This window comes from Echinops telfairi, unplaced genomic scaffold (genome assembly GCF_000313985.2).
Source record: "Echinops telfairi isolate 266 unplaced genomic scaffold, ASM31398v2 ScPeMD7_31;HRSCAF=116, whole genome shotgun sequence".
Lineage (NCBI taxonomy): Eukaryota > Metazoa > Chordata > Mammalia > Afrosoricida > Tenrecidae > Echinops > Echinops telfairi.
Window position 1 is genome coordinate 25,160,196 of NW_022103928.1, and position 23,842 is coordinate 25,184,037.

Here is a 23,842-nt window from a genome sequence, read left to right on the forward strand (position 1 = left end):
TTTTGTAGCACAAAACAAATTTATGCAAAAAAGTGAAAAGTACAGTACTATTGTATTTTAAAACACTTTCTCAAAATAGGAGAGTGCTTTAAAAAGTTTACAGGAAAATCGAATGAAAAGATAATTTTCCCACAAACTTTTCGAAGCCCCTCCCTCATACTGTTGGTTGTTAGGTGCCATCTAGTTCCAACCCCACGTACAACAAGGTAATATTGTCCAATCCTGGGCCAGCCTCACAACTGTTGCAGCTACTCTGTCAATCCATCTCCTTGTGGCGCCCTCCTCTTTCGCTGCTTCTTTACTTGACCAAGCATGATGTCCTTAAGTACTGGTACTTACATTGGTTACATTAATTCAAACTCCAACACCGCAAGAAGAAAAAGACAAAATGATTGAAACAGGCAAAAGTCATGAATACGCACCTCAACAAAGGTGACATTCATGTAGTCAACAAATGCACAAAAGATGTTTAGACCATTAGCCATTAGAGAAATACGATTTGCATCTCATTCCTGCTGAAAATAAGTCTGATGAAAAAGCTGAAGATAACAAATGCCTACAAGAACATGAGAAAGTTGGAACCATTATCCACTACTGGTAGGACTGTAGCATGGTACAGCCATTATGAAAAGTGGTAGGGTGCTTCCTTACCATTCTAGAAATAGAAACCCTTTATGATTCTCAATTCCACTCCTCTAAAGGACATAAGAACAAACAGATGCACTCCAGTGCAGCACAATTCAGTTACGAAACATGAAAAGCAAAAGTGCCCATCAATGAATGAATGAATGAGTAAATAAAATGACTCCTTGAAGCATAAGATTCTGGAAGATGGGATATTGAGTGACATAATCATGAGGACAAATAGTTTACAATGTTTACAAGAGAAGACATACAGAAACCAACATTTATTGGCCATGACTAGGAAGGGGTTGAGGGAGGAATGGGGAAATCACTTTAGATAGGAGACACTGGTTTTAGTGATGGGAAAGGTAACTGAAGGGGCCATGAAAGGAGGACTGTGTCTCCTGTCGTGAATCTGTTTAGGACAGTTCGCAAACGGCTGTCCTAGCTTGTTCTTGTAAATTGCTTCCTTTTCTTCCTGGCAGCTTGCACGTGAGCTCATGATGTCGTTCAACTGCAGACAGTTGGGGAACTGCTGCATACAGTGTTCCTTGGGAGCAGTAAAGGAGCAGTATGTGCTGAGCTACAGAACTCTGTCAAGCTATGTGAAAATCAAGCGTGGGAACAGGGAGCATATCTAGGAACACTGCCAGTATTGACTCTTTAAAAATAAAAAGCTGTGGTCCTTCGGGGCTGCAGTCTAGTACCCTCTGTGTGTGTCCATTATGTTCTATGTTCATTTTCCCTGCTCAGAAACCGCAACAGTAACACTAAAGATGGATGAGGTACACACACTTTGACAAGGTAAATGCCACAAAACAGGCACACGAGGGATTTAGGCAAGATGTGTAGCTACCCTCTACATCAAAGGTACACGAGACCTCATGAAACTGATACCAGTGATAATGATGAAACTTTGAGCTTCAGAGGAAAGGATAGTGAAGTGGATTGACTACTGGCTAGAAGACGCCATCGGAGAAGAGAGAAAGGGTGAACTTTTACAAGCAGCAATCCATCCATACAGTGGCCTGCCACACCAGTGGCAAATGATAACGGAGAGATCCTCCTTTGTTCCCCACATTCTCCCAAAAATCAAAGCATGGCCAGCACCTACCCTACCAAGCTAATGGACCCACCATCACATGCAGGTCAGGGGTGAACTCTTGCACATCAGGCGCTGAGTGCTTCCCCTTGAGTCCAGAGGTGGGTAAACTCCCCTTCGTGAGACCAGCACAACATGCAGTGTTGGGTCCCTGGCCAGAGGCAGGAACTCTTTCTGTGACCAGCTGCCCTGCCCCTAGCTGCTTTCTGGGGCCATAAGAATTCTTTCCAGAAAATAGCTTAGATGGTGGCCGAGACCATCTAAGCCATCACTCAGTACTTTGAGATCAGGGACCCTGTACCCAGACAACATATAGGCCAGTACATATAGGACCAAGGTACCATCGATCTCTTGCCACTCCATGCGGTCAGATTCTTAGCTGTTAGAGGGTACCAACACATATTGGGTAACACCCCCACCCCCTCAGTTTCCTCCTTTCTGTTTGTTTTTCCTTTTAATTTTTTGGCTGTTTGTTCTTGTTCTCGCTCCCCTTCCCCACCCCGTACCGCCTGATTAGAGACAGCAACTGTACCACACGGCCCAGCTACACCTGTACCCCCTCAGAAACCCTACTGGGTGCGGGCCCATGACAACCACTCCCATACCACCTGATCACTGACAGCTCAAGACAGCCACTAAACTGGCCCTGAGCTCGACTATATAGCAAAGAACTGCAAACACATATTCTCTATTACATTCACCAACATATATTTATTAAATACAAACACACCACCACAATATTTTGAAAACAACACGAAATTGCAGTTTACATGGAAAGACAAAACAAGAGTGGCCCAAACAAGTGACCCATGTACAGAGCCAGAGGGTTTTTCTCAAAAAGAAAATCATTGGAAATACCTGGCAAGGAATTCAAACTGATGGGATTTGTACTCTTAACAAAGTGTAAGAAAGATCAACAAAGGTACCAATGAAGTCAAAGAGAAAAGTCGTTAGAGGAATTCAGAAAAGCAGGACAAGAACACAGTGATAAGTCAGAAACCATACAAACAGCCACAGAAATCCAGAAGACCGAGAAAAGTTCAGAAGTAATGCATGAAATTCAATCAATGAAAGACAAAAGTAGTACGCTCCAAGATTTAACGCACGAGTGACTGGAAAGCCAGGACAAAAAGAAACAACAAAAAGCATGGAGGAAACTGTCACGGTTGTTGGAAGAAACTTCTCTAACATTAAGGTAAAGGGGTACTCAAGAAGCTGAATGAACTCCATATTAGATAGACCCCAAAAGCAAAGCAGCACCACAATCCATCATGACCAATTTTCCAAAACCAGTCAGGAGGGATGAATCGTATGTGCTGCTCGGGGAAAATGATGTCACCTAGGAAACCAGTAAGACTAAGGTTTCTCAGAACCATGATAGCAAGCAGGCAATGGGATGACATATATAAAACCCTGAAAGAATTGGACTGAAAGTAAAATTCCAAACACTGTCTCACCCCAATGTTTTTCATCCAGAATCTCATCATTTTAACACTTGATAGTCTCTATCAATCAAATTTTTCTTTTTTTCCCCTTAATACTGGTTTAGTGTTGATGGTTTTTCTGGAGCTCAGGTCAAATGAATGGAAAGAAAATTTCAATATATCACTGAATGGTTTATTGAGTATTAAAGGTAAAAAATGACAGGTTAACTAAGGCTTTTAGATGACTTCAAGATTTAGGAAAAAATAAGGAATTTTTCAGCTCCTAGTCAATTTTGATTTGTTTTCATTGTAACTAAGATTCCTATAGACTTTTCCAACAAAATTAAAATTCTTAATTTAGGATTGACTCTCAACCAAGCAGATTTTCCTTTTAAGAATTAAATCTTAAAATGTTCATCCTTTGGTTGTTATATTTTGAAAAGTAATACATTCTGGCCTTCTTGACTCATTTACGACTGTGGGAGGTACAGTTCGAAATAAGGTGTTTGGTTGTTTGTGTCAGAATTACACATTGGTTAGATTTATTTTAAGACTTCTTTATGAGATTGTCACGGACCACGTTCTCTGTGTGTGGGTGTGAATTGAGACTTTAACACCCACTTTCTGAGGGCAGCAAAAGCACTCAGCAAGGACAGCTTCCACTGTAGCTGGGTCCATCCATACAGGAGCCATTCACCCGCAGAAGTAGAGGATCCTCATGAGACAAGGCCTGCATGACTGACCTTTTATGTGAAAAATTAATTTTTAGGCAACACTTGTGGACATTTTTTTCCTGTCTTGAGCACAGTGTTTGGTTTTGAGAGAAGAGGTAGATGGATATAAGAGCAAGCAGACAAGTGGCATTTACCCTGCTAGCATTCTGGTTATAGTAATATCCTTAAAGGGAGAAAATTCCAGGTAACCACAGTGAAATGCTAAAGTTTAATGAAAATTTTTATGTGTATGATTTAAGTGGAGTTGAAAAGTCAGAGTCCTGAAATGTTCTTTAGCTATCTCACAATTATTTGTGTTTTCTTAAAAGAAAAGTAACAGATACTTCCTTTGGTGACACCATTGAAGGTGGAATCCCAAATGGCTTTTTATCTTCCACCTTTATACAAGGATGGAATCACCTTTATTGCTCCATGTAAATTATAGAATTAAAATAGAGGAGATAAAAGCTGGACTGAAATCCACCTTTTCATACTTTTATAAATTATACTTAATACATTGATAAAACCAATTAATTTTGAGAATGATGATGGCAACAAATGTACAAATGTGCTTGACATAATGGATGTATGTATGGATTGTGATAAGAGTTGTATGAGCCCCAATAACATTATTTTAAGAACAACAACAACAACAACAACCAATTAAGTATTATAAACTCATTCCTCTTCTGGATATATGTATTTTTGGACATATTTTACTCAGTTAAGTGTAAAAGATGTTTTCAGTCCTATAATCCTCATTAATCGTAGTCATTGAAAAAAACAACAGAAAACCCACCCTACCCTGTTCTATTTGTTATGGGTCTCCTCATATACTAAATTCATTTCAGGTCTGTGCCAGTATTACTGGCGCTCTTTAAAGTAAAGGTGGACTGTGGAGGAAGGTCTTGTTAATGGTATGTTTCTCTATAATGGCATAGGGAGAAATATATACTTATATATATATATTTTTTAATATTGTGAGCATTTGTACTAAATAACCTCCCCCTGCCACCCTACCCTGCAAGCAAAACTGGTCAACAACAGATGAAGTTATGGAATTCAAAGCGCTAATGAACCTGTTTGAAGAGAAGTTGTGGTTTATGTGGAGTTTACATGGGCCTCTCGATGGAAGACCGCTAATCTCTTTAGTATTTATGCATTTTACTAAAATGACAGCTTAAAGTTGTATATCTGCTATTGTGATGCCAATGCCGGTGTTTTAAATTGGGGGGGGAAATGACCTTTTTGCTTTGTGCTGTGTACCCAAGATTTCTGGGAAAGTAAAGAAAAAAACGTTTTATGGTTCACACTGCTTAAAAATAGCTGTCACTCAAACTACTAATTCTAAGTAGTTTCTTTTGAGGGAAAAAAATTAAAAACCCTGAAAGAAAAAAAAATTGCCAGCCAAAAGTCATATACACAGCAAAATTGTGCCTCAAATACTATAAGAAAATTAGGACATTTCCAGAGAAACAGAAAGCAAAGTAATTTTTTTAAAAACGATCAGCTTTTCAAGAAAAACTAAGAGGAGTTCTTTGGACAGAGAACCAACAACAGTAGGTAACAATCAAAGAATATACATGCTATATCAAATAAACAAAGAATATACATGGTAGTAACACTTGGAAGTCAATCTCCAACGCAAACAAACCTACAAGAGTGAGAACTGGGGAGCCAGAGAGCAAAGTAAATGTAGGGAACAGTGTGTAGTGACAGAACTTTCAAATGGAGTGGATGTCAAGTAGATTTCAGGAAACAGACTTAAACTTTGGAAGAAATTAATAAGCTACAGGTTAACTTCAAAGAAAATTAATAAACTCCATCAAAATACACAGAAGAAAATAAAGACTTAGTAAACACCAAAAAAAAACCAGCACTGAGGAAAAGGACAAGAAAACCCGAACAAAATGAACCAAGCACGGAAAATTACAAAGAACAAAGAGAACCAGCACCACAGAGAAACAACAAACTAGCAACAATAAATTCATATCTATCAGTAATTACACTGAATGCAAATGGATTAATGGTACCACTGAAGAGGCAAAGAACAGCAAAATGGATAAATTAGACACATCAATCTGGTGTCTACACACACGCTGTAGACATAAAAACATATAGACTAAAAATCAAAGGGTGGGGGGAAAATCAAGCTAATGGCAATCAGAAAAAAGCAGGAGTGGCAACAGTAATTTCTGATATAATAGGTAAGGCAAAGTCCAGCATAAGAGTTAAAGAATGACACTATATAATGCGTAAAGGGTCTACTGAAAAAAAGAACTTAACCTTTTTTTGGTTAGTTATTATCTTTTTTCCTTCCTCATTTTATTCAATCTTTTGTTTTCTTTTTGATTGGTCTCTGTTATTGTTGGTTTTGCCTACATATATAAGATAGGCATGGGAAGCAAGCTAGAGGAGGAAGCAACAGGGACTTGGGGGGAGAAGGAGGTGGGGGAAGAGAGCGGTGAGCAAACAATGACATTGACCGGAACAACTAGGGAATTGAAATCAACAACCAGGAGGACGTAGAGATTCTGGGGTTGTTGGAGCAACAGCAATCTAGCTGAGACGAAGTACTAAGAGGCAGAAGAAGGGCGAGCGTGAAGGAGAGGCAGAGGAAGGTAAAAGGAAACAGGAAAGATCTAGGAAGTAAAGCTGTGGATAAAGTTAGTATATGTGTGTACATATGTAAATACATTAATTCATAAAAATAGAGGTATTGGCCTATGTCCATACATTGTTATGACAATACACTGAGGAGATAGTGGATGGACTTTAGGTCTCTGCTTACACCCTCCCTAAAGGCAAGAACACTTTGTTCTAACAACTTGGCATTCTGTGATGCTCACCCTCCCAAGCACAATCACTGAAGACAAAATGGGTACTTAAGCAAATGTGAAAAAAGCAGATGATGCTCAAATATCAAAAGGTATTAGTGTCTGGGGCCTTAAAGGCTTGAAGTTAAATAAGTGGCCATTAGCAGAGAAGCAACAAGCCCACATGAAAGAAGCACACCAGCCTGAGTGATCACGAGGTGTCCATAGCATTGGGTAACCCATATTGATGAGAACAAGGGGGGTCGGAGCAAGGACCCAAAACCCATCTGCAGACAATGGGTCATCCCCTCACAGAAGGGTCGGTCACAAGGAAGGGATGAGTCAAACAGGGTATACAGTATAGCACCAATAAAACACACAATATTCCTGTGGTTTCTTGAGCCTTCTTCATTCCCCACTACCATGATCTCCATCCTGCCTTTCACTGCGGGCTAGACTGGAGCATGTGCAGACAAGAGATAAGAGCTCAGGACACACAGCATCCAAGAACAGGACTGGGAGTAGCAATACAAGGAGGGTAGGGGGAAGGTGGGGATAGGAGGAGAGGAAGGGTGAAACAATAGCAACAATGAACATATAACCACCACCACCCGGTGGGACGAATAACAGAATCAATGGTGGGGGGTGGGGGGGTGGCCGGTGTGAGATATGAAAACAATAATCATTTATCATTTATCAAGAGGTCACAGGGAGAGCTGATAACAAGGGATCAACAAAGTAAATACTTAGAAAATAATAATGGCAACATATGTACAAATATGCTTGATACAATTGATGTATGGATTGTTATAAGAGCTGTAAGAACGCCCAATAAAATGATCTTTATAAAGAAGAACTTAACCATAATAAATTTCTACGCATCCAGTGAAGCAGCCACAAAACATAACGACCAAACTGTTCCAGATTTAGAGAGAGATAAGCAACTCTACCATAATAAGACTTTCACAGACCACTTTCAATGAAGGCTAGAACTAGAGAGCAACCAACCAAACAACAACAACAACTATAAACAACATTATCAACCAACCTAACCTCATAAACAGATTTAGGGCAGGCCACCCCCAACAGCAGCACAATACAAAGAATAGTGCCAATGAGCACCGTGCCCTTCACTGAGAAGCCCATCTCTTTGAGACCAAACATCTATCTCCATGAGATGAAATGGGTAGCAAATACGCTAAATAAAGGTGAAAGGGTAAACGGATAAGGAAGCCAGATGGCTGGAAACAAAACATTTCAAATTAAATTGAGACTGTTGACACATTGTGGAAAATGTAACGACCATCAGTGAACAATTTGTGAATTGTTAAATGGGAACCAAATTAGGTCTACACAACAAATTTGCTGGGTAAACTCTCACCAAAAGCACAGCTTATATTTTGCAAGTTACATTAGTTCAAGGTCTGAAATTTCTTTGAAAAAAAATTTAGTTAAGTATTTATTTTACCTTTAACCTTTAAAAGCAGTAATAATTAGTTCACATTATTTTCAAAATACAGCATTACAGAAAATTCTAATTCAGCGCTTACCACCAAGATTTTTCAGTAATCTGGAAGTGTCATGTCCTTTTTGAGCCAATTCTCGAATTCTCTGTTCCTGTTTCCGTCTCTGTGCCAGTTCTTGTGCTCGCTGCATGGTCTGGAATAGTTCATTTGTCTTGAGAGTCATGATTTCCTATCAAGAGAAGTGAATCAATAGCCATCACACACAAATATCAAAACACATACCAAGTCTATTTTCTTCCTAATAAATATTTCCTTAGCTCCTACCATGTGCCGGGCACTATTTTAAATACTGTCGGTTACAATAAGCAAGCAAGGCCAAGTGCTTGCCTGTTTGGACCTTATACTCCAGCATCTTTTTCTATAGTACTATTAGATCATAAATTTAAGAATTCTTTTTATTCCCTTCAAGTTTATACTAATTAAATGTTCTAAGTTTCAAAAATTGTTGGTCAATTCCATCACTCTTAAGACTAAAAATAGTCCTATGGTCATAGCTTGCAATTCAAGTAATACTTCATTGATTTTCTTATAAAATGATTTTAGATGCGTAGCTACCTCAGTCTATTTAACACAATGAAACCAAAACTCAGACCAAGTGTCCCTTTATCAATCATTTTTGGAATACAGCTTGCAAATGTGAAAAAGTTAGAAAGTGCAGCATCTCCTCCTCATCCTTCCCCCTTCCACCCCATCCCACCCCCGCTTCAGGGAAAAGGCCTTGTGCTCTACTTTGGCAATCAAATGCCCTTGTGCAACTTGTTCTTTGGCAGGTAAGCTTCCACATGACACTTGTCTGCACCACTTACTCAAGCTTCTACTCTTATAAACGCGCTTCTTTAGCAGAGAAAAGCTCTTCCATATCATCAACCATAGCCAATTACTCTGAAAATACATGTTTCTTTACATCAACAGATATGGACAGAAAGGCCTACTTTTACTCTAACACAGCCGCAAGAATTGCTAATGTAATAATTATGACTGAAAAAAAATTTCAAAATCAAGAACATGGATTTTTGTTGTTGTTCTGTAAGGTGATAATTAATTCACTTTGACCTTTTAGCAGAAAGTGAAAGTACAGATCATATAGCATCTGTGAACTTTCTCAAGTGTGTGACTTGCATATTTATCTTTAGGCAAAGAAAGCTTTCATATTTCCACTAATAGCTTTATGTTGTTGAAGCACATGCACATGTTCTGCTTCTAGTTATTTTTCATTAAGAAAAACCACCAGCAGTGACAATGCACTACTCCCATTTTCACCCTACAGTGTTACAGCCAGAATGTAGAAACCTACTTCCTTCTGTTTTTGCTTAAGGGTATCTTCTTCATATTGCTTCTGTATCTCCTCTCGTTCCCGAGCTAAGCGACGCTCCGCTTCTTGTTCTTCTTTCTTTCTTTGCTCTTCTTCTAGCTGCTTCTTCCTGCGCCTCTCTTCTACCTGAGCAGTGATGGCCTTCTAGTCAGAAATGACAGAAACCAACCGCAATAAAAGTTCAGGACACATTTCGTTGGTGACTCGAGAATAAGTTTATTAGCACACAGGAAGTAGCACATCTGTCAGTAAGTTAACATGCCAAATGCCCATGGGTTTCTCTCAGATTATCGTTGCCTAACCTAGTTCTAAAATGCCTTTTCTTTCACCCTAGAGAACTCTGGGGACACAGAACAACTAACGAAACCATCAGTGCTCTTAGCAGAGGGAGGGCCTGGCAGGTGGCAGGTATTCCCCTAGGTGCCTGCTCACTTAGAATCAGCATTGTAACTCAGCCACTTTAACAAAACTTTCAAAAAATTACTCAGACATTAAGTCCGTAAATATCAGACTACAAATTAGAAGAGCGCATTTTAATTTTAGCCTCCTTTCTTATATATTTGCTAGATTTCTTAATCATAATTCTACTTTGGTATCCTATTTCACTTTCAAAGAACTAAGTGTCACCCTAACAGAAAAAATGAAAAAACATCCAATAACTTAAGGTCCAGTGCAAATTCATATACACAAGCAAATGGCTGTCTTTTATAATACTGCTGGTTCTAAACACAGTTACCAATTCTTATCATTCCAGTTGAAGCAGGGATTAGTTTCATTGAAAGAGTAAGGCTTATACTATATGTTTATATCACAAAATTTAATTTCCACTTACTTAGTAACCTGTTTGCTAAGGATAGTACTTATTATCTGCTTTACAAGGCAATACCTGATGTTCTAATTGTTTTTGTCGCCGTCTCTCTCGTTCCTCCATCTGAGCTGGGTCCAAGAGAGCAGTCATAGAGCGCAGAAAGCTGCAAAGATACACATGTTCGAGATTTCAAATCCCAAAAAGGTTTTGGTTTTGTTTGGCTTGGCCTTCTTTTTCTTTTTTAGTTGCCGGAAATTTACAGAAAAATATGAAGCATGGAAACTAGTTAAGACATAACAATAACAGCCCTATGAAATCACCTTCAACCAATACTGCCGAGTGTACTTACTTTGTTTTCTGACTGTTTGTCATGGCCACATCCCAAGCTGGTTTTGCTACATGCTCTTCCTCTGAAGTTGCCACCTGGCTTCCGTTTGTGGGGGTGTGAACACTGCTGATGTCAGCTAGCTCCTGGGCATCAGGAGAGACGCAGAAGTACTCTGGCTGCTTGTGGGCTGACTGAGAGGACAGCTGAGACTGAGAGCAAGGGTAGCTCTTTAAGGAATCAAAATGCATTGCCCATCTATCATGCTCTTCACCCTAATAATGTAAAGTAGGAATTGCTAAGACTTTTTATAATTGTTCTTTCATATACGAAAGCATAACAGGCTATCAAAGTGAGGTTTCTAAGTCATCATACAGCAGAATATTAGTTCCATTCGGGTGCTGTAAGTCCATTCTGACTCACGGCAACCCCATGCGTGTCAAAGGAGAACTCCGTGGAAAGTAGAGCTGCTGGTTCTTCCTCTCGAGGTGCCCCTGCATGGACTCCAACCTCTACGCTTTCAGTGAGCAGCCAAGTCTCCTAACGGTCTGAACGCCCCACCGACCCCACAGAGGAGCAGACTCATTCCATGTGCAGTTACACAGTTCACATCATTGGAGAACATGAGAAATAACAAAAAAGGGAACCTCAAGAAGCCACGTACAATCACACTTGTTAAATCTATCCAATGAAAGCAGCCACCTGAGTAAATGCAAAATACTCTGGTCATGTACTTTCAGAAGACTGAGGGTTTGTACTGTGTAAAAATTATTTTTAATGGGAAAAAATTGCTTTACATGTCATAAAATCTCCTAAGTTACCTTTGAATAGATCATTTTTTCCTCTGTTTTTCTTTGCCGGTCCTCTTCTATTTGCTTATTCAACTCTTCAATCCACTTTCGCTGTTGTTCCTGTTTCACAGCACTGAGCGGGAGCGCCAGGGGCACAGCTTCCTAAAGAAGAACCGTCCACACCGGGTTCTTATCTCTTTTGCTAACAATTGTATTGTTTCAATTTTTGCCGAAGTAATTCAGATAGGCTTTAGTGTGGTAGTGTGTGCCCCTTGTGTTGTTAGGGGCTGTAGAGCTGACCCCAGACTTATGGCGAGCTCATGCACAGTGCAACTTAACCGGGATTGGATGGGGATCAGACTGTTGGGGTTCCTAGGGCTTTTGAAAGTAGACTGTGCAGTCTTTGTCCCTAGTCTGTCTAGCGGCTCCCTGAAAGCAAGTATCATAGCAGCATGCAGCCTTCACCGACAGAGGGTGGTGGCTGTGCATGCGGTACACTGCAGGATCAGAAGTTCAGCCAGTGGAAGAGAGGCAAGAATTCTACCACCTATGCGCTCTGTTTATCTCTAAAGGGAGCAATAACTTCAAAACAAGCTAATATACAGGAATAAGTAGGTATTTTCTGTTCTTTTTTTAATGATTATTTTAAATCATTTTATTGGGGTGAGCTTACAAATGTTGTAACAATCCATCATAAGTAGTTATTTCCTGACTCGCATAATCATATTTGTGAAATACTGAACAGAATAAGCTAAGTAACTATATAAGGATAGGAAATTAATGAAAAATTAGTAGAAAACTTCTCCCAAACAATTAAAAGATAGAAAAATTTTAAAGCTTCCTCGTAGAGTCTCATGTAGACATTGAAAAACAGGTACTGATGATTCAAACCAGATGAATGTGGTTTTACCTTTGGCTTTGGATTAGCACAGATCCTGTCTCTGGACGAAGAGCAAGGAGGTGGGAGCAAACAAGACTCTCTCCCTGCTGGATCATAACGTCTCTAGTGTACTCTTCTTCCTTCCACTTTTACTGCTACCGTCCTATAACAATCTGTGGTGTTTTAATAAGAAAAACAACCCCCAAACTGCCTACAATGATTTCTTTAATCCTATGAAAATAAAAGACTAGAGTAGAAACAGTCACATAAATGCTTGTGACGACTTTCTTTTATGAGTGGTTAGTATACTCTAACAAAAAGGTCAAAACAGTCTACTCAAACTGAAACGCAACAACCTCATGACAAATATTCCGTTATATAAAGAAAATGATGGTATTATAATATCATGGCACTATAATGAAAATACACTTCAGAAAGAGAAAGTTCATAGTTTAAAGCCTGTTACTTTAATCAAAGAATATACTCATACCAAAAAGATAAATCTGACTGGCTCAGATGCTCCTGCATAATTTCTAACAGATAAAAACTATATTTATTTGGAATATTATGTATTAAATCCCAACTTAAAAAAAAACAAAAAATGTATTTATTTAAACCTAAAACAATTACTTAAAGAGAAGCATTATCCTTAGGCAAATGATGTAACAATTCTATCTCTAGAAGTGTTTACTTCAAGGGCTCAAAATTGAGAAAACAAGAATGTAAATGGATTCTTTCATCATCTCAGAAGAAAATCTCAACAATGCCTTAATCACCTTTCTTATGTTTCTAACCTTTTGGGTAATTTAATGAGTTCTTTCAATTAAATCTTAAATTTCTTTCTCAAGGAGGTTTGTTTTTTTTAATCATTTTATTGGGGGTTCATACAACTCTAATCATAATCCATACATACATCCATTGTGTCAAGCACATCTGTACATTCATTGCCCTCATCATTCTCAAAACATTTGCTCTCCATCCAAGCCCCTCATTTTTCCCCCTCCCATGAACCCCCCATGAACCCGATAATTTATAAATTATTTGGTCACATCTTACACTGTCCGACATCTCCCCTCACCACTTTTCTGTTGTCTGTCCCCCAGGGAGGAGGTCACATGTAGATCCACAAGGAGGTCTTATAAAGCTACCACCACCTTACTTGTTTGCCATCTGAATAATCCTGCGTAGGCTTGTCACAGACTAGGAAACCCTGTAAGTGTCCTTGTGTTCTTTTTCACAAGGTTCCTCTAATGTACCCTGTTAGGGTAAGAAAAATCAAGGCTTATGGCGGTGCAAAGAGGTGGTGTGCAGAAGGGAATCAACGGGCATCCTGTCCTCTTCCTGTTGGCTTACTGACTTCTCTTGTTGAAACTGAGCCAAGTCAGATACGTGTACAACACAGGACCCCAAACTAAAAGCCAACAAATCCACTGCCATTGGGTTGATTCTGAATCACAGTGACCCTAGATAGGGTTTCTGAGGTTGTACATCTCTACGGGACCAGAGAGCCTTATCTTTCCCGTGCAGAGAGTTTGGCGGGTCTGAACCACTGACCTTTTCGTTAGCTATCCAATGCTTACTCGGTGCCATTGAAGGCTTGCTGTATAATACAAGTTGTGTTTTGAGAATGGTCCCGTACTAATTCTCTGTACAGGTGAGAAAGAAGCCTCTTTTCCTAGGTTCACTCAAATATATTCGTTTTAATCTGTCATATTATTCATCTGTGTTATCCCTTCTCCAACATAAACACCCCTTTTCTAAAAACTCATTGTGAGTCCATGCTCAGATGACAGCCTGTATACTTACTACTTTCCCCACAAACAGTCCTAAAGTTATGGGATCCTACTGTAACTCTACCTTTAAGTTAGTCTGTGTTAGAAAATGTTAAGTCTTACTCCTAATACAAGCATAACGTGAATGGCAGCTGAAAATCAGAATGAACCTACAGGGCTTTTCAACACGGTCCACTATAATAGATGCTGGTTCCATTTCACTCACTTCTCCCGAGTCCGGTCTTTTAACACTTGCTCAGTGACGACTTTGTCAAGTCCAAGTGTGCTGCTCAGAAAATTTAGCCACCCATTCAGTGATATCCCTCAACGTTGCCCCTGACATCAGTCTCCAAATCCACAAAGGCTGTTGCTGCTGTTGCTACTGTCTCAAATCTGAGACTCTTAACCATTACGCCACATCGACCCTAAGCCCCTTACGAATTCCACAACAGAACTCTGGGCGAAAGCAGCACTGACCTCGTACCTCCTTGTATACCATCTCCCTGGACTTCTAGGTCCCCTAGAGCGGACCTTCCAACTTCTAAAACGGTAGCCCATTCCCAGATGTTCTTTCAGCAGCTGTGCACGAATGTCACCAGGGTAATTGTTGGTCAGATGGCTATGTTAAGGGCCCATTTTCAGTCTGCCAGGACCAAGGACTCCTTGATTATCCCTATGTCCTGACCCAAGCCCATAGATTAAAAGACCCACAGTACAACCAGGACCTGAGGGATTGCTTTCCAGGATGGCCACAAGTACCCTTAGTAACAATGTGAAGATGGTAAAGTGGGAGGCACTGAAGGGGGTGCTGGCAATTCCAACCCCCAGGAAATCCATGGTCCCTCACTTGAGCCAAGATCTAATTATTCTTAAAAGACCTGCTGAAGGGGCCCTTTAAAAATGATGCCCAGCTGTACCACATCTACCTAGCCAGGGGTGCATTAACACTGGCCAGCTAAGCAGCCACCACAGGAGCGATGTCTCCTTAAAAGACCCCAGGAGTCCCATCTGAGCAACCCAGCCAGGGGTACCGTCTGGGAGTTCATGGCCTGGAGAGTGATTCACTTCTGCATGAGCCTCCTGCTGGAAACCCACAGATGGCAGATATGAGCCCACGTGGCAACTGAGTGCGCTGGAATGGGTAGATGCTCACGAAAATGCCACTGGTTCCAGACACATGGCGGAGCCCAGAGAAAATTCTCCCGAGTTGTCCCTTTGAGGGACCCTCCACTTTTAAGCCCACTCTTGCAGCTGTGAGCACATCTGAGCCCACAGTCCAGCAGGCCTCACAGGTCTCACCACCACTTGGAAAAGGGCCACAATTGTTTGGGAAGTGACACCTGTGACTCACTACCAGCAAAATTCCCAAGTGAATTCTGCCCCCAAAGAACCTTCAGAACTAGTCTGCCAGATCTTTCATGAGCAAACTCCCAGCCTCTACTGGATCCTTCAGAAATAGACTCCAACTAAAGCCACTGCCATCGAGTCGATCCCGACTCATAGCAACCCTATAGGACAGGGTAGAACTGCTCCTGTGGGTTTTTTGAGTCTGTAACTCGTAATTTGCTGAATCTTTTTTTTTTTTTTTTAAATCATCTTATTGGGGGCTCATATGCATTTTGTTTGGATTTTTAAAAAATACATACATACATCATACATACATCCATTTTATCAAGCACGTTTATACATTTGTTGCCATCATCATTCTCAACACATTTGCTTTCGCCTTGAGCCCCTGGTATCAGCTCCTCATTTTTTCCCCTCCCTCCCCACTGATAATTTATAAATCATTATTTTTCCATGTTTTACACTGACCAATGTCTCCCCTAACCCACATTCCAGTAATCTTGCTGAGCCTTTGAGATTTTGTGTATAGGAGTGTGTGGGAATAAAAACTGTGTCTTTCTCCCAAGAAGCAGCTAGTGGTTTTGAACTACTGATCTTGTGGTTAGCAGCCCAACACATAATCATGATCAAAGGCCACCAAAGACCTCCTAACCTAGCTCCTTTCATTTCTCCAAATGCTACTGAATACAGAGGTGAGTAATATATATAAATAAAAGAACCACATGATTACACCAATTGATACAAAAAGGAATTTCACAATATCCAACACCAATTCTTGAGAAAAGCACTCAACAACATAGGAAGAGAAGGGACAGTCCTCAACAGAATAAAGGGCATATGTACAAAGCAGTGATCCACATTACTTTCAATGGAAAGGAAATAAAGGCATTCCCCTTACTAATCAGAAGCAGAAAGGCTGCCTGTGGGAAACTTGAGTGCCTGGATGAGAATGTAAATGGCCAAATCCTCCATGCTCACAATTATGGGGCCTAAAAAGCTAACTCCGGTGGGGGGGAAGGCCCTCACAGGTATGAGATTAAAAATGATTCTTAATACATGACTGAAAATAGTCCCTACTCTGGCCCTCCATCAAGGAGCTGTCATAAAAGATGTGCCTGACTGTTCACTATGCGCCCGGAGGTTATCTGTAATTAAGAGCAGTAAGATTCTACTGTCCATTCCACCAAAAAGTGTAGCAAACTCCTTTCTGATGTCTTCTTCTGATACTGATCATAGACTGTACTTCTATAGTAGGGCTCAAGGACATACCAGGTCAAGCCGATTAATCATTCCATTACCCACTTATTACCCATTCCCTCTGTTAGGTGTTCACTATATTACATGTATGCCTTTGGAAAGATTTGTAAGTCCCATGATTATATATATCCATTAGAAGTGAATTAACTCTCTTCATCCTGCCACAGGAATAAAGAGCCCTGTGCCCCGCTGTCTTATTTTCCAGAATCACAAATTGCTCCTAAGGTCCCCTTTGACTCGTGGGGACCAATACCCCAACAGCTGCCCACTATGACCACTCTTCTTCAATATTCTGCTGAAAATCTTAGCCAGAACTATCAGACAACAAAGAAAAATAAAAGGCATCCAAATTAGCAAACTAGCAGTAAAATTCTATTCGCAGATGATATCATCCAATACACAAAATCTCAAAGGCTTAGCAAGAAGACTACTGGGATGAATTGCAAGATTCAGCAAAAAATAAATTGGAGAGTGGTGAGTCCACATGGAAGAGGCACATCACCCTGTGTGATCCAAGGATTAAAAATAATAAAATCCAAATCTGAAGGAGGGAATGGTATCAAAGCTTAAATTATGAACACTCAATTTGCAGAAGACTATGGATGAGAGTGGGAGCCCAAAATACAAAATCAAGGTCCTTACTTGGATTAAACCTTCTAATCATAGTTGAGGGATGTGAATAACCTGGTTCTCAGACAGAGAGCACTGCATACTCGATTATGGAAGATACAATTAGGTTAAAATGTAATGCCTGATTATTTGATCTCCCTTTTGACTCATTTTAAATTTGTTCTAGTTTTTAGTATTTCTTGCTTTCTTTTCTACTGAAGTTAAACTCTGGATTAAGTTGTTATTGTAGGTGGTCTTTTTCTTTTCTGCTTCTTTTTGTATGTTTTCCAGTATGAAATACAAGCTAGGTAGATCTATAGACACAGGAACTGTATAGTGGCTTATTGAGGGTATAGGAGGGGAGGTTGGGGAGAAATATGGAGCTAATAAGTACAAGAAGGAAGAAAATGTTCTAAAGCTGATTGTAGTGATGATGATACAACATTTTTAATATGACTGAACTACTGATGTGTATGACATGTGGATTATACACAGAACAGTAACATGGGAGGCATCGACTAAGTCCATATGGAGGAAGCACACCAGCCTGTGTGATCCAAATATTGTAAATGGCATCAGAGCTTAAATTGTGAACATCTGCTATGCAGAAGGCTATGGAAGCCCAAAACTCATTTGCAGGTTCCACGTATAGATTAAACCTCCAATGAATCCCCTCTGACAATAGTGGAGGGATTGTGAATAGGCTTGTTATCAGAGAGCATTGTAAAGTTAATTATCTGTATGCAAAGATAGATACAGTTACGTTAAAATGTAATATTTTATTATTTGATCTACCCTTTGACCCATTTAAAAGTTGTTTAAAAAAAAAAAAAAGGAAGGTGAAATACACATGGATTAAGCCTTGGGTGAATTCCACAGACCAGGGATGTGAACAGCCTTGCTATCATGCAGGGGGGGCGTTGGAAAGTGGATTATTGCAGATGTAGTTAGGTTAAAATTTAATAGCTTATCATTTGCTCTCCCTTTGGACCCATTTTAAATTTGATCTAGTTTTTAATATTTTATATTTTCTTTTTAATTGAGGTTTTCCTTTATTTTACATTGTTATTAGGTTTTGTTGCTTTTGCTTTTTGTACGTTTTACTGCATATGAAATGCAAGACAGGTAAAGCTACAGAGAATAGTTTCATGGGGGTATGGTAGGGGAGATTGGGGGAAAAATTGATTGTACAACTCTTCTTGATATGAGTAAACTATTGAATTGTATATGTGAACTAGGTGTCAATAAATTGTTTGGGGAAAAAAGTTGGATTCATTAAAGCTAACCAAGAGAGCTCTGAAAAGGAGATCTGAAAAACAACGCCATTTACAACAGCCACCCCAAAGATGAAATACTTAGGAATAAATCTAACCAGAGACACAAAAGAAATTACAAAACACTATTACAAAAAACCAAGAGACTTACATAAATTAAATGAAAGACTATACCATGCTCAAGGATAGGGAGACTTAGCATTGTGAAAATGTGTTCTACCCAAAGCCTCTATTTATCTATAAAACGCAATCCTGGTTCCAGAGTCATCCTTTAGAGAGATGGAATAGAAATCCCCAATCTTGTATGGAAAGAGATCCTGAATAAGCAAAACAAAGCAGGAGGTCTCTCACTTCCCAATCTCCAAACCTGCTACACAGCCAGAGTAGGCAAAACAGTCTGGTATTTACACAGCGACACATAGGCCAGTGGAGCCCAACCGAGAAACCAGAATCCCGCACTTTCAGACAGCCAAGCTTTGACAACGGGTTTAAAACATTAATTGAAGAAGAGAACTTCTCTTTAACAAGTGGTGCTAGTAAAACTGAATATCCACTTGTAATAGAACAAAACAGGACCCTTAGCTCCCACTATATTAAAAAACAAACAAACTCAAGATAAAGACCTATATATAAAACCTATAACTATAAAGATCTTCAAAACAAGGGCAAACCTAAGGGCCCTACCATATGGCATAGATATGCTATCAAATATAATGGAAACACAAAAAGCAGAAGACAAACTAGATGAGGGGAGCTCTTAAAAATTAGCCACTTGTATGCACTAAAAGACTTCACCAGGAAAATTTAAAAAGACCCTACAGGCTGGGAAAATTCTTTTTTGGTACTGACATACAAGACTAGGGACTGATCTCTAAAATTTACAGAAAACTTTGACACTTCAAGAAAAAAGAAAAAAATCCAATTGAAAAATCGGCAAAGAACATGAACAAAAACGTCACCAAGGAGGACATTTAGATGGCCAACACACATGTGAAGGAATGCTCACAATCATTAGCCATTCAAGCGATGTAGCTAGCACACTTCATCCCAGCATCCATAGCAAAGTTCACGGAAACAGGTAACATCTAATTTGATGAGGGTGCAGAGACACTAATACACTGGTCATCACTGTGGAAAGCAGTATGATATTTCCTTTACAAAGTTGGGAATAGAAATACTGCATGACACAGAAATCCCTGTACGTGGTATACATCCTAAAGAAATAAGAGCAGTAACACAAACATATATGCAAACTATGTTCATCAAAACACTTACTCTTAATAGTAAAAAGGTGGAAACAACATAAGTGGCTAGCATTGGATGAATGGATAAACTGGTTTATACACACAATGGAATACTATGCAACATTAAAGAATAATGAATCTATTTAACACCGCACAACATGGATGAACTTGGAGGACATTATACTTAGCGTAGCAGTTCTCAACTTGTGGGTTCCAACCCCTTTGGGGGTTGAACGGCCCTTTCACAGGGGTTGCTTAATACATCCTGCATATCAGCTATTTACATTACGATGCATAACAGTAGCAAACTTACAGTTATGAAGTAGCAACGAAAATAATTTTATGGTTGGGAGTCACCACAACATGAGGAACTGTATTAAAGGGTCGCGGCACTAGGAAGGCTGAGAACCACTGACTTAGAAATGAATCAAGCAAGCACAAAAGGACAAATATTGTATGAGATCACTATTATAAAAAGTTGTTTTTTTAAAGTTTTAACACTAAAAGAAACATTCTTTGATGGTTACAGTAGGAGGGAAAGCCATAGGCTAGAGGGTAAGCGTATTAACTTGGTATTAGCTTGGGTGAAGAGGAAGGCAAGATATAATAAGAGGGAACTTAGGAGAAAATGATGCAGACAGGTGAAGACACTGAGAGCTTCATAAAAGTGAAAAGCAACTGAGGCAAATAGTCTTCCATACACACCCTGCCATGGTGGTGCTCTACACACAGGTGCTTTGATAGGCAGGCTAAACAGATGTGGAAGGAAGAAGGGGAGTATACCCACAAGTATATACAGGTTTAACAGAGGATATCTGTATATGTGTGTTTACCTTTGCTGCAATCTAGCCATGTATAGCTATAAAAACGTTTCAGACAGAACCAAACATCTTAAGGAAGTGGGTAGCTGGGCCCAGGTTATCAGGATCACAGTCTTGAGGGGCACAGTCAACTGGCGTGACATAGCTCACAAAGACAACGTGCTAATTCCGACTTTGGTGATTTGCGAGTGGGGCTTTAAGACAAATCACCTAAGGTACACATACTGGTCTCTCCCTGTCTAAAATCGATGGGTGCAGGGAAGCAGGAAGAACTAGGTAATACCAGGAAGGGAAGGTAGGGAGAGAAAGGGGGAACTGATCACAATGATCTACGTATAACCCTTCCTAGGCGGATGGACAACAGAAAAATGGGTGAAAGAATACAGCAGTTGGTGTAAGACATGGGGGAAAAATTATAAATTATCAAGGAGGAGGAAGGGTTGGGGAGGGGGGGATGAGGAGCTGATATCAAGGGTCAAGTAGAAAGAAAATGTTTTGAAAATGATGATGGCAACATATGTACAAATGTGCGTGACACAATGGATGGATGGATGGTGATAAGAGGTGTAAGAGCCCCCAAGAAAATGACTTAAAATATACATCTGTATGTATATATAATGAATACTTTAAGATGAGAAGGAATCATTCACTTCCTTTAAAAAGTTTATATAGGCTTTATGTAAGTTTTCATAAATGAGTAAATTGGATTATATAATAAAGAAGTTGTAGACAAAGATAATGAAAAAAAAAGAACTAGATAATATAAACTTTTAAGTGCAGCTAGCTGCGCACAGAACTGCAACATAGTTTGGCAATAAGAAGCTATGTGAATGAGTACATTATAATATATACTCCGGAAGGAATCCTGGTGGCACAGTGTTTCATCACTTAGCTGCTGCCCAGCTGCTCCTCGGCAGAAGGGTGAGAGTCCTTCTGTAACTAGTACAATCTTGGAAGCCCTATGGGGCAGTCCTCCTGTTCTATAGGGTCACTGTGAGTTGGAATGGACACGACGGCAACAAGGCTTGGTTATGCAGGAGGCGCCTTAGGGAGGGTAGTCATTGGAGCTGTAGCCACTGGGAAAAGGCAAGTTTTCATCAAAACAGGTGCCCCGCAAAAGACAGTCTACAGGGAGTTTCTGAGAAACAAACCAGGCGTTAAAATTACACAATGTGAAAGAATGTGCAAGCTAAATAACAGGAAAGAAACTATAAGCAGGTGATTTTTATTCAAGTAGGGCAAGAAGTGAGTCTGAGCATAAAGATGATTTTTTGGTGGCCCAAGGCTTCACTTTAGCCGTTATGCAGCATTATCCTCGTTGTATTACTCCTTCAGCTGGGCAGCCGCCTTCTCCTGTATTAACTCCACATACATCCCAGGTTCTTCACAACATCACAATGGACAGGTTCATATGTTTGTCTTTGTTTTCCAGGCAATAATCATCAAGAAAAAGGTTGAAGGGGGCCTCCTGGGTGCACTGTGGTCCTTGAACCATCTTTTCTTCCCGCCCCTTTAGGAGGGATATACATTTTCCCTTCTCATTCATAACAGGCCTTGTCTGCCTTTGTCATGTCTTTACATTTCCCTTTCTTTGTAGCAGACGTGGTCTTCCACCTCTCTGAGCCTCTTAGAAAACGGACAAGTTGATGCAATGATCTGGGTGCTTCCTCTTGTGCTCCTTCCAGCAAGTCTGCACAAAAACTGCATATGATGACACACGGCATCTCAGATCGCCTTCCTTTGCCCATGCTTAGTTACATTTTCTTTCATCCTTTCATTCGTTAAGACAACACCGGAGACACAGTGTGCGAACTGCGCCTGATCTCACTCAACCACACTGAGGCAAAAACTAAGGGCGTGCAACAGAACAGCAAAGGGAGCAGAGCAAGGAAGTCCCAAGGGAATACCAAAAATAGACTTTGGGGCCAGGGCGTGACACCCCATCAGACTCGACCAGAAGACACTCCTAAAGGTCAACAAACAGACCTGGAACTATTTACAGGCTTTTTTTTTTTTTTTTAAATAATTTTATTGGAGGCTCATACAACACTTATCACAATCCATACGTACATCGTGTCAAGCACATTTGTTGCCATCATCACTCTAAAAACATTTGCTTTCTACTTGACCCCTTGGCATCAATTCATTTTTTCCCTTCCCTCCCTGCCCCCCCCCTTAAATCCGAGATAATTTATCAGTTATTATTATTTTGTCATATCTTACACTGTCTGACATCACCCTTCACCCACTTTTCTGTTGTCCGTCCTCCAGAGAGGAGGTTATATATAGATCCTTGTAATCAGTTCCTCCTTTCCACCCCACCTTCCTGGTATTGCCACTCTCACCACTGGTCCTGAGGGGTTCATCTGTCCTGGATTCCCTGTGTTTCCAGTTCCTGTGTGTACCAGTGTGCATCCTCTGTCTAGCCAAATTTATAAGGTAGAATTGGGATCATGATAGTTGGGGGGAGGAAGCATTTAAGAACTAGAGGAAAGTTGTATGTTTCATCATTGCTACACTGCACCTTTTTTTGTCATTGGTTTTTTGTTGTTGCTGTTTTCTTTTGTTGCTTTGTTTTCCTCTGTCTTGTTTTTGTACATATTATTATCTCTGCAGGTCTATCTAGATAAGGTAGGCTGGATAAACAATCTGGAGGAGAAAACAACGGGACCAACGGTTCCAGGGTGTACATGGGAGAGGGGGAGGTAGGGAAAAGGAAGTGTGTGTTAACAAACTCATGGATAACGGAACAAGTGATCCAAAATCAGTGATGAGGATGGTGTAAGAGTCCTGGTAGGGATTAATCAAGGGCAATGTAACCGAGAGGAATTACTGAAACCCAAATGAAGGCTGAGCATGACAGTGGGAAAAGAGGAAAGTCAAAGGAAATAGAGGAAAGAACTAGGAGGCAAAGGGCATTTATAGAGGTCTAAGTATAGGCACGTATATATGCAAATATATTTACATATGATGATGGGGAAATAGATCTATGTGCATATATGTATAGGTTTAGTATTAAGATAGCAGATGCACATTGGACCTCCACTCAACTACTCCCTCAATTCAAGAACACTTTGTTCTATTAGCCTGGCATTCCATGATGCTCACCTTCCCTGCACAATTGCTGCAGACAAAGCAGGTGTATAAGCAAATGTGGTGAAGAAAGCTGATGGTGCCCGGCTATCAAAGGCTTGAAG

At 40.1% G+C, this 23,842-nt stretch overlaps 1 protein-coding gene and 1 long non-coding RNA gene across 7 annotated transcripts in view; one reads left to right on the top strand and one right to left on the bottom strand.

Annotated features, from left to right (window-relative positions):
• The window catches only part of LOC123521653, a 4,821-nt gene extending 3,486 nt beyond the window's left edge, over positions 1-1,335 (top strand). Inside the window, exon 2 of the long non-coding RNA XR_006680042.1 lies at positions 1,110-1,335. This is a non-coding gene — a long non-coding RNA (uncharacterized LOC123521653). The remainder of the gene's footprint in view (positions 1-1,109) is intronic.
• The window catches only part of CCDC66 (coiled-coil domain containing 66), a 54,710-nt gene that overhangs the window by 9,567 nt on the left and 21,301 nt on the right, over positions 1-23,842 (bottom strand). For all 6 annotated transcript variants that reach the window (XM_030885531.2, XM_045289913.1, XM_045289912.1 and 3 more), the window contains 5 exons: positions 11,472-11,603; positions 10,675-10,925; positions 10,404-10,488; positions 9,500-9,661; positions 8,230-8,374 (listed from right to left, as the gene is read on the bottom strand). In XM_030885531.2, coding sequence (XP_030741391.1) covers positions 8,230-8,374; positions 9,500-9,661; positions 10,404-10,488; positions 10,675-10,925; positions 11,472-11,603 — 775 coding nt within the window. The remainder of the gene's footprint in view (positions 1-8,229; positions 8,375-9,499; positions 9,662-10,403; positions 10,489-10,674; positions 10,926-11,471; positions 11,604-23,842) is intronic.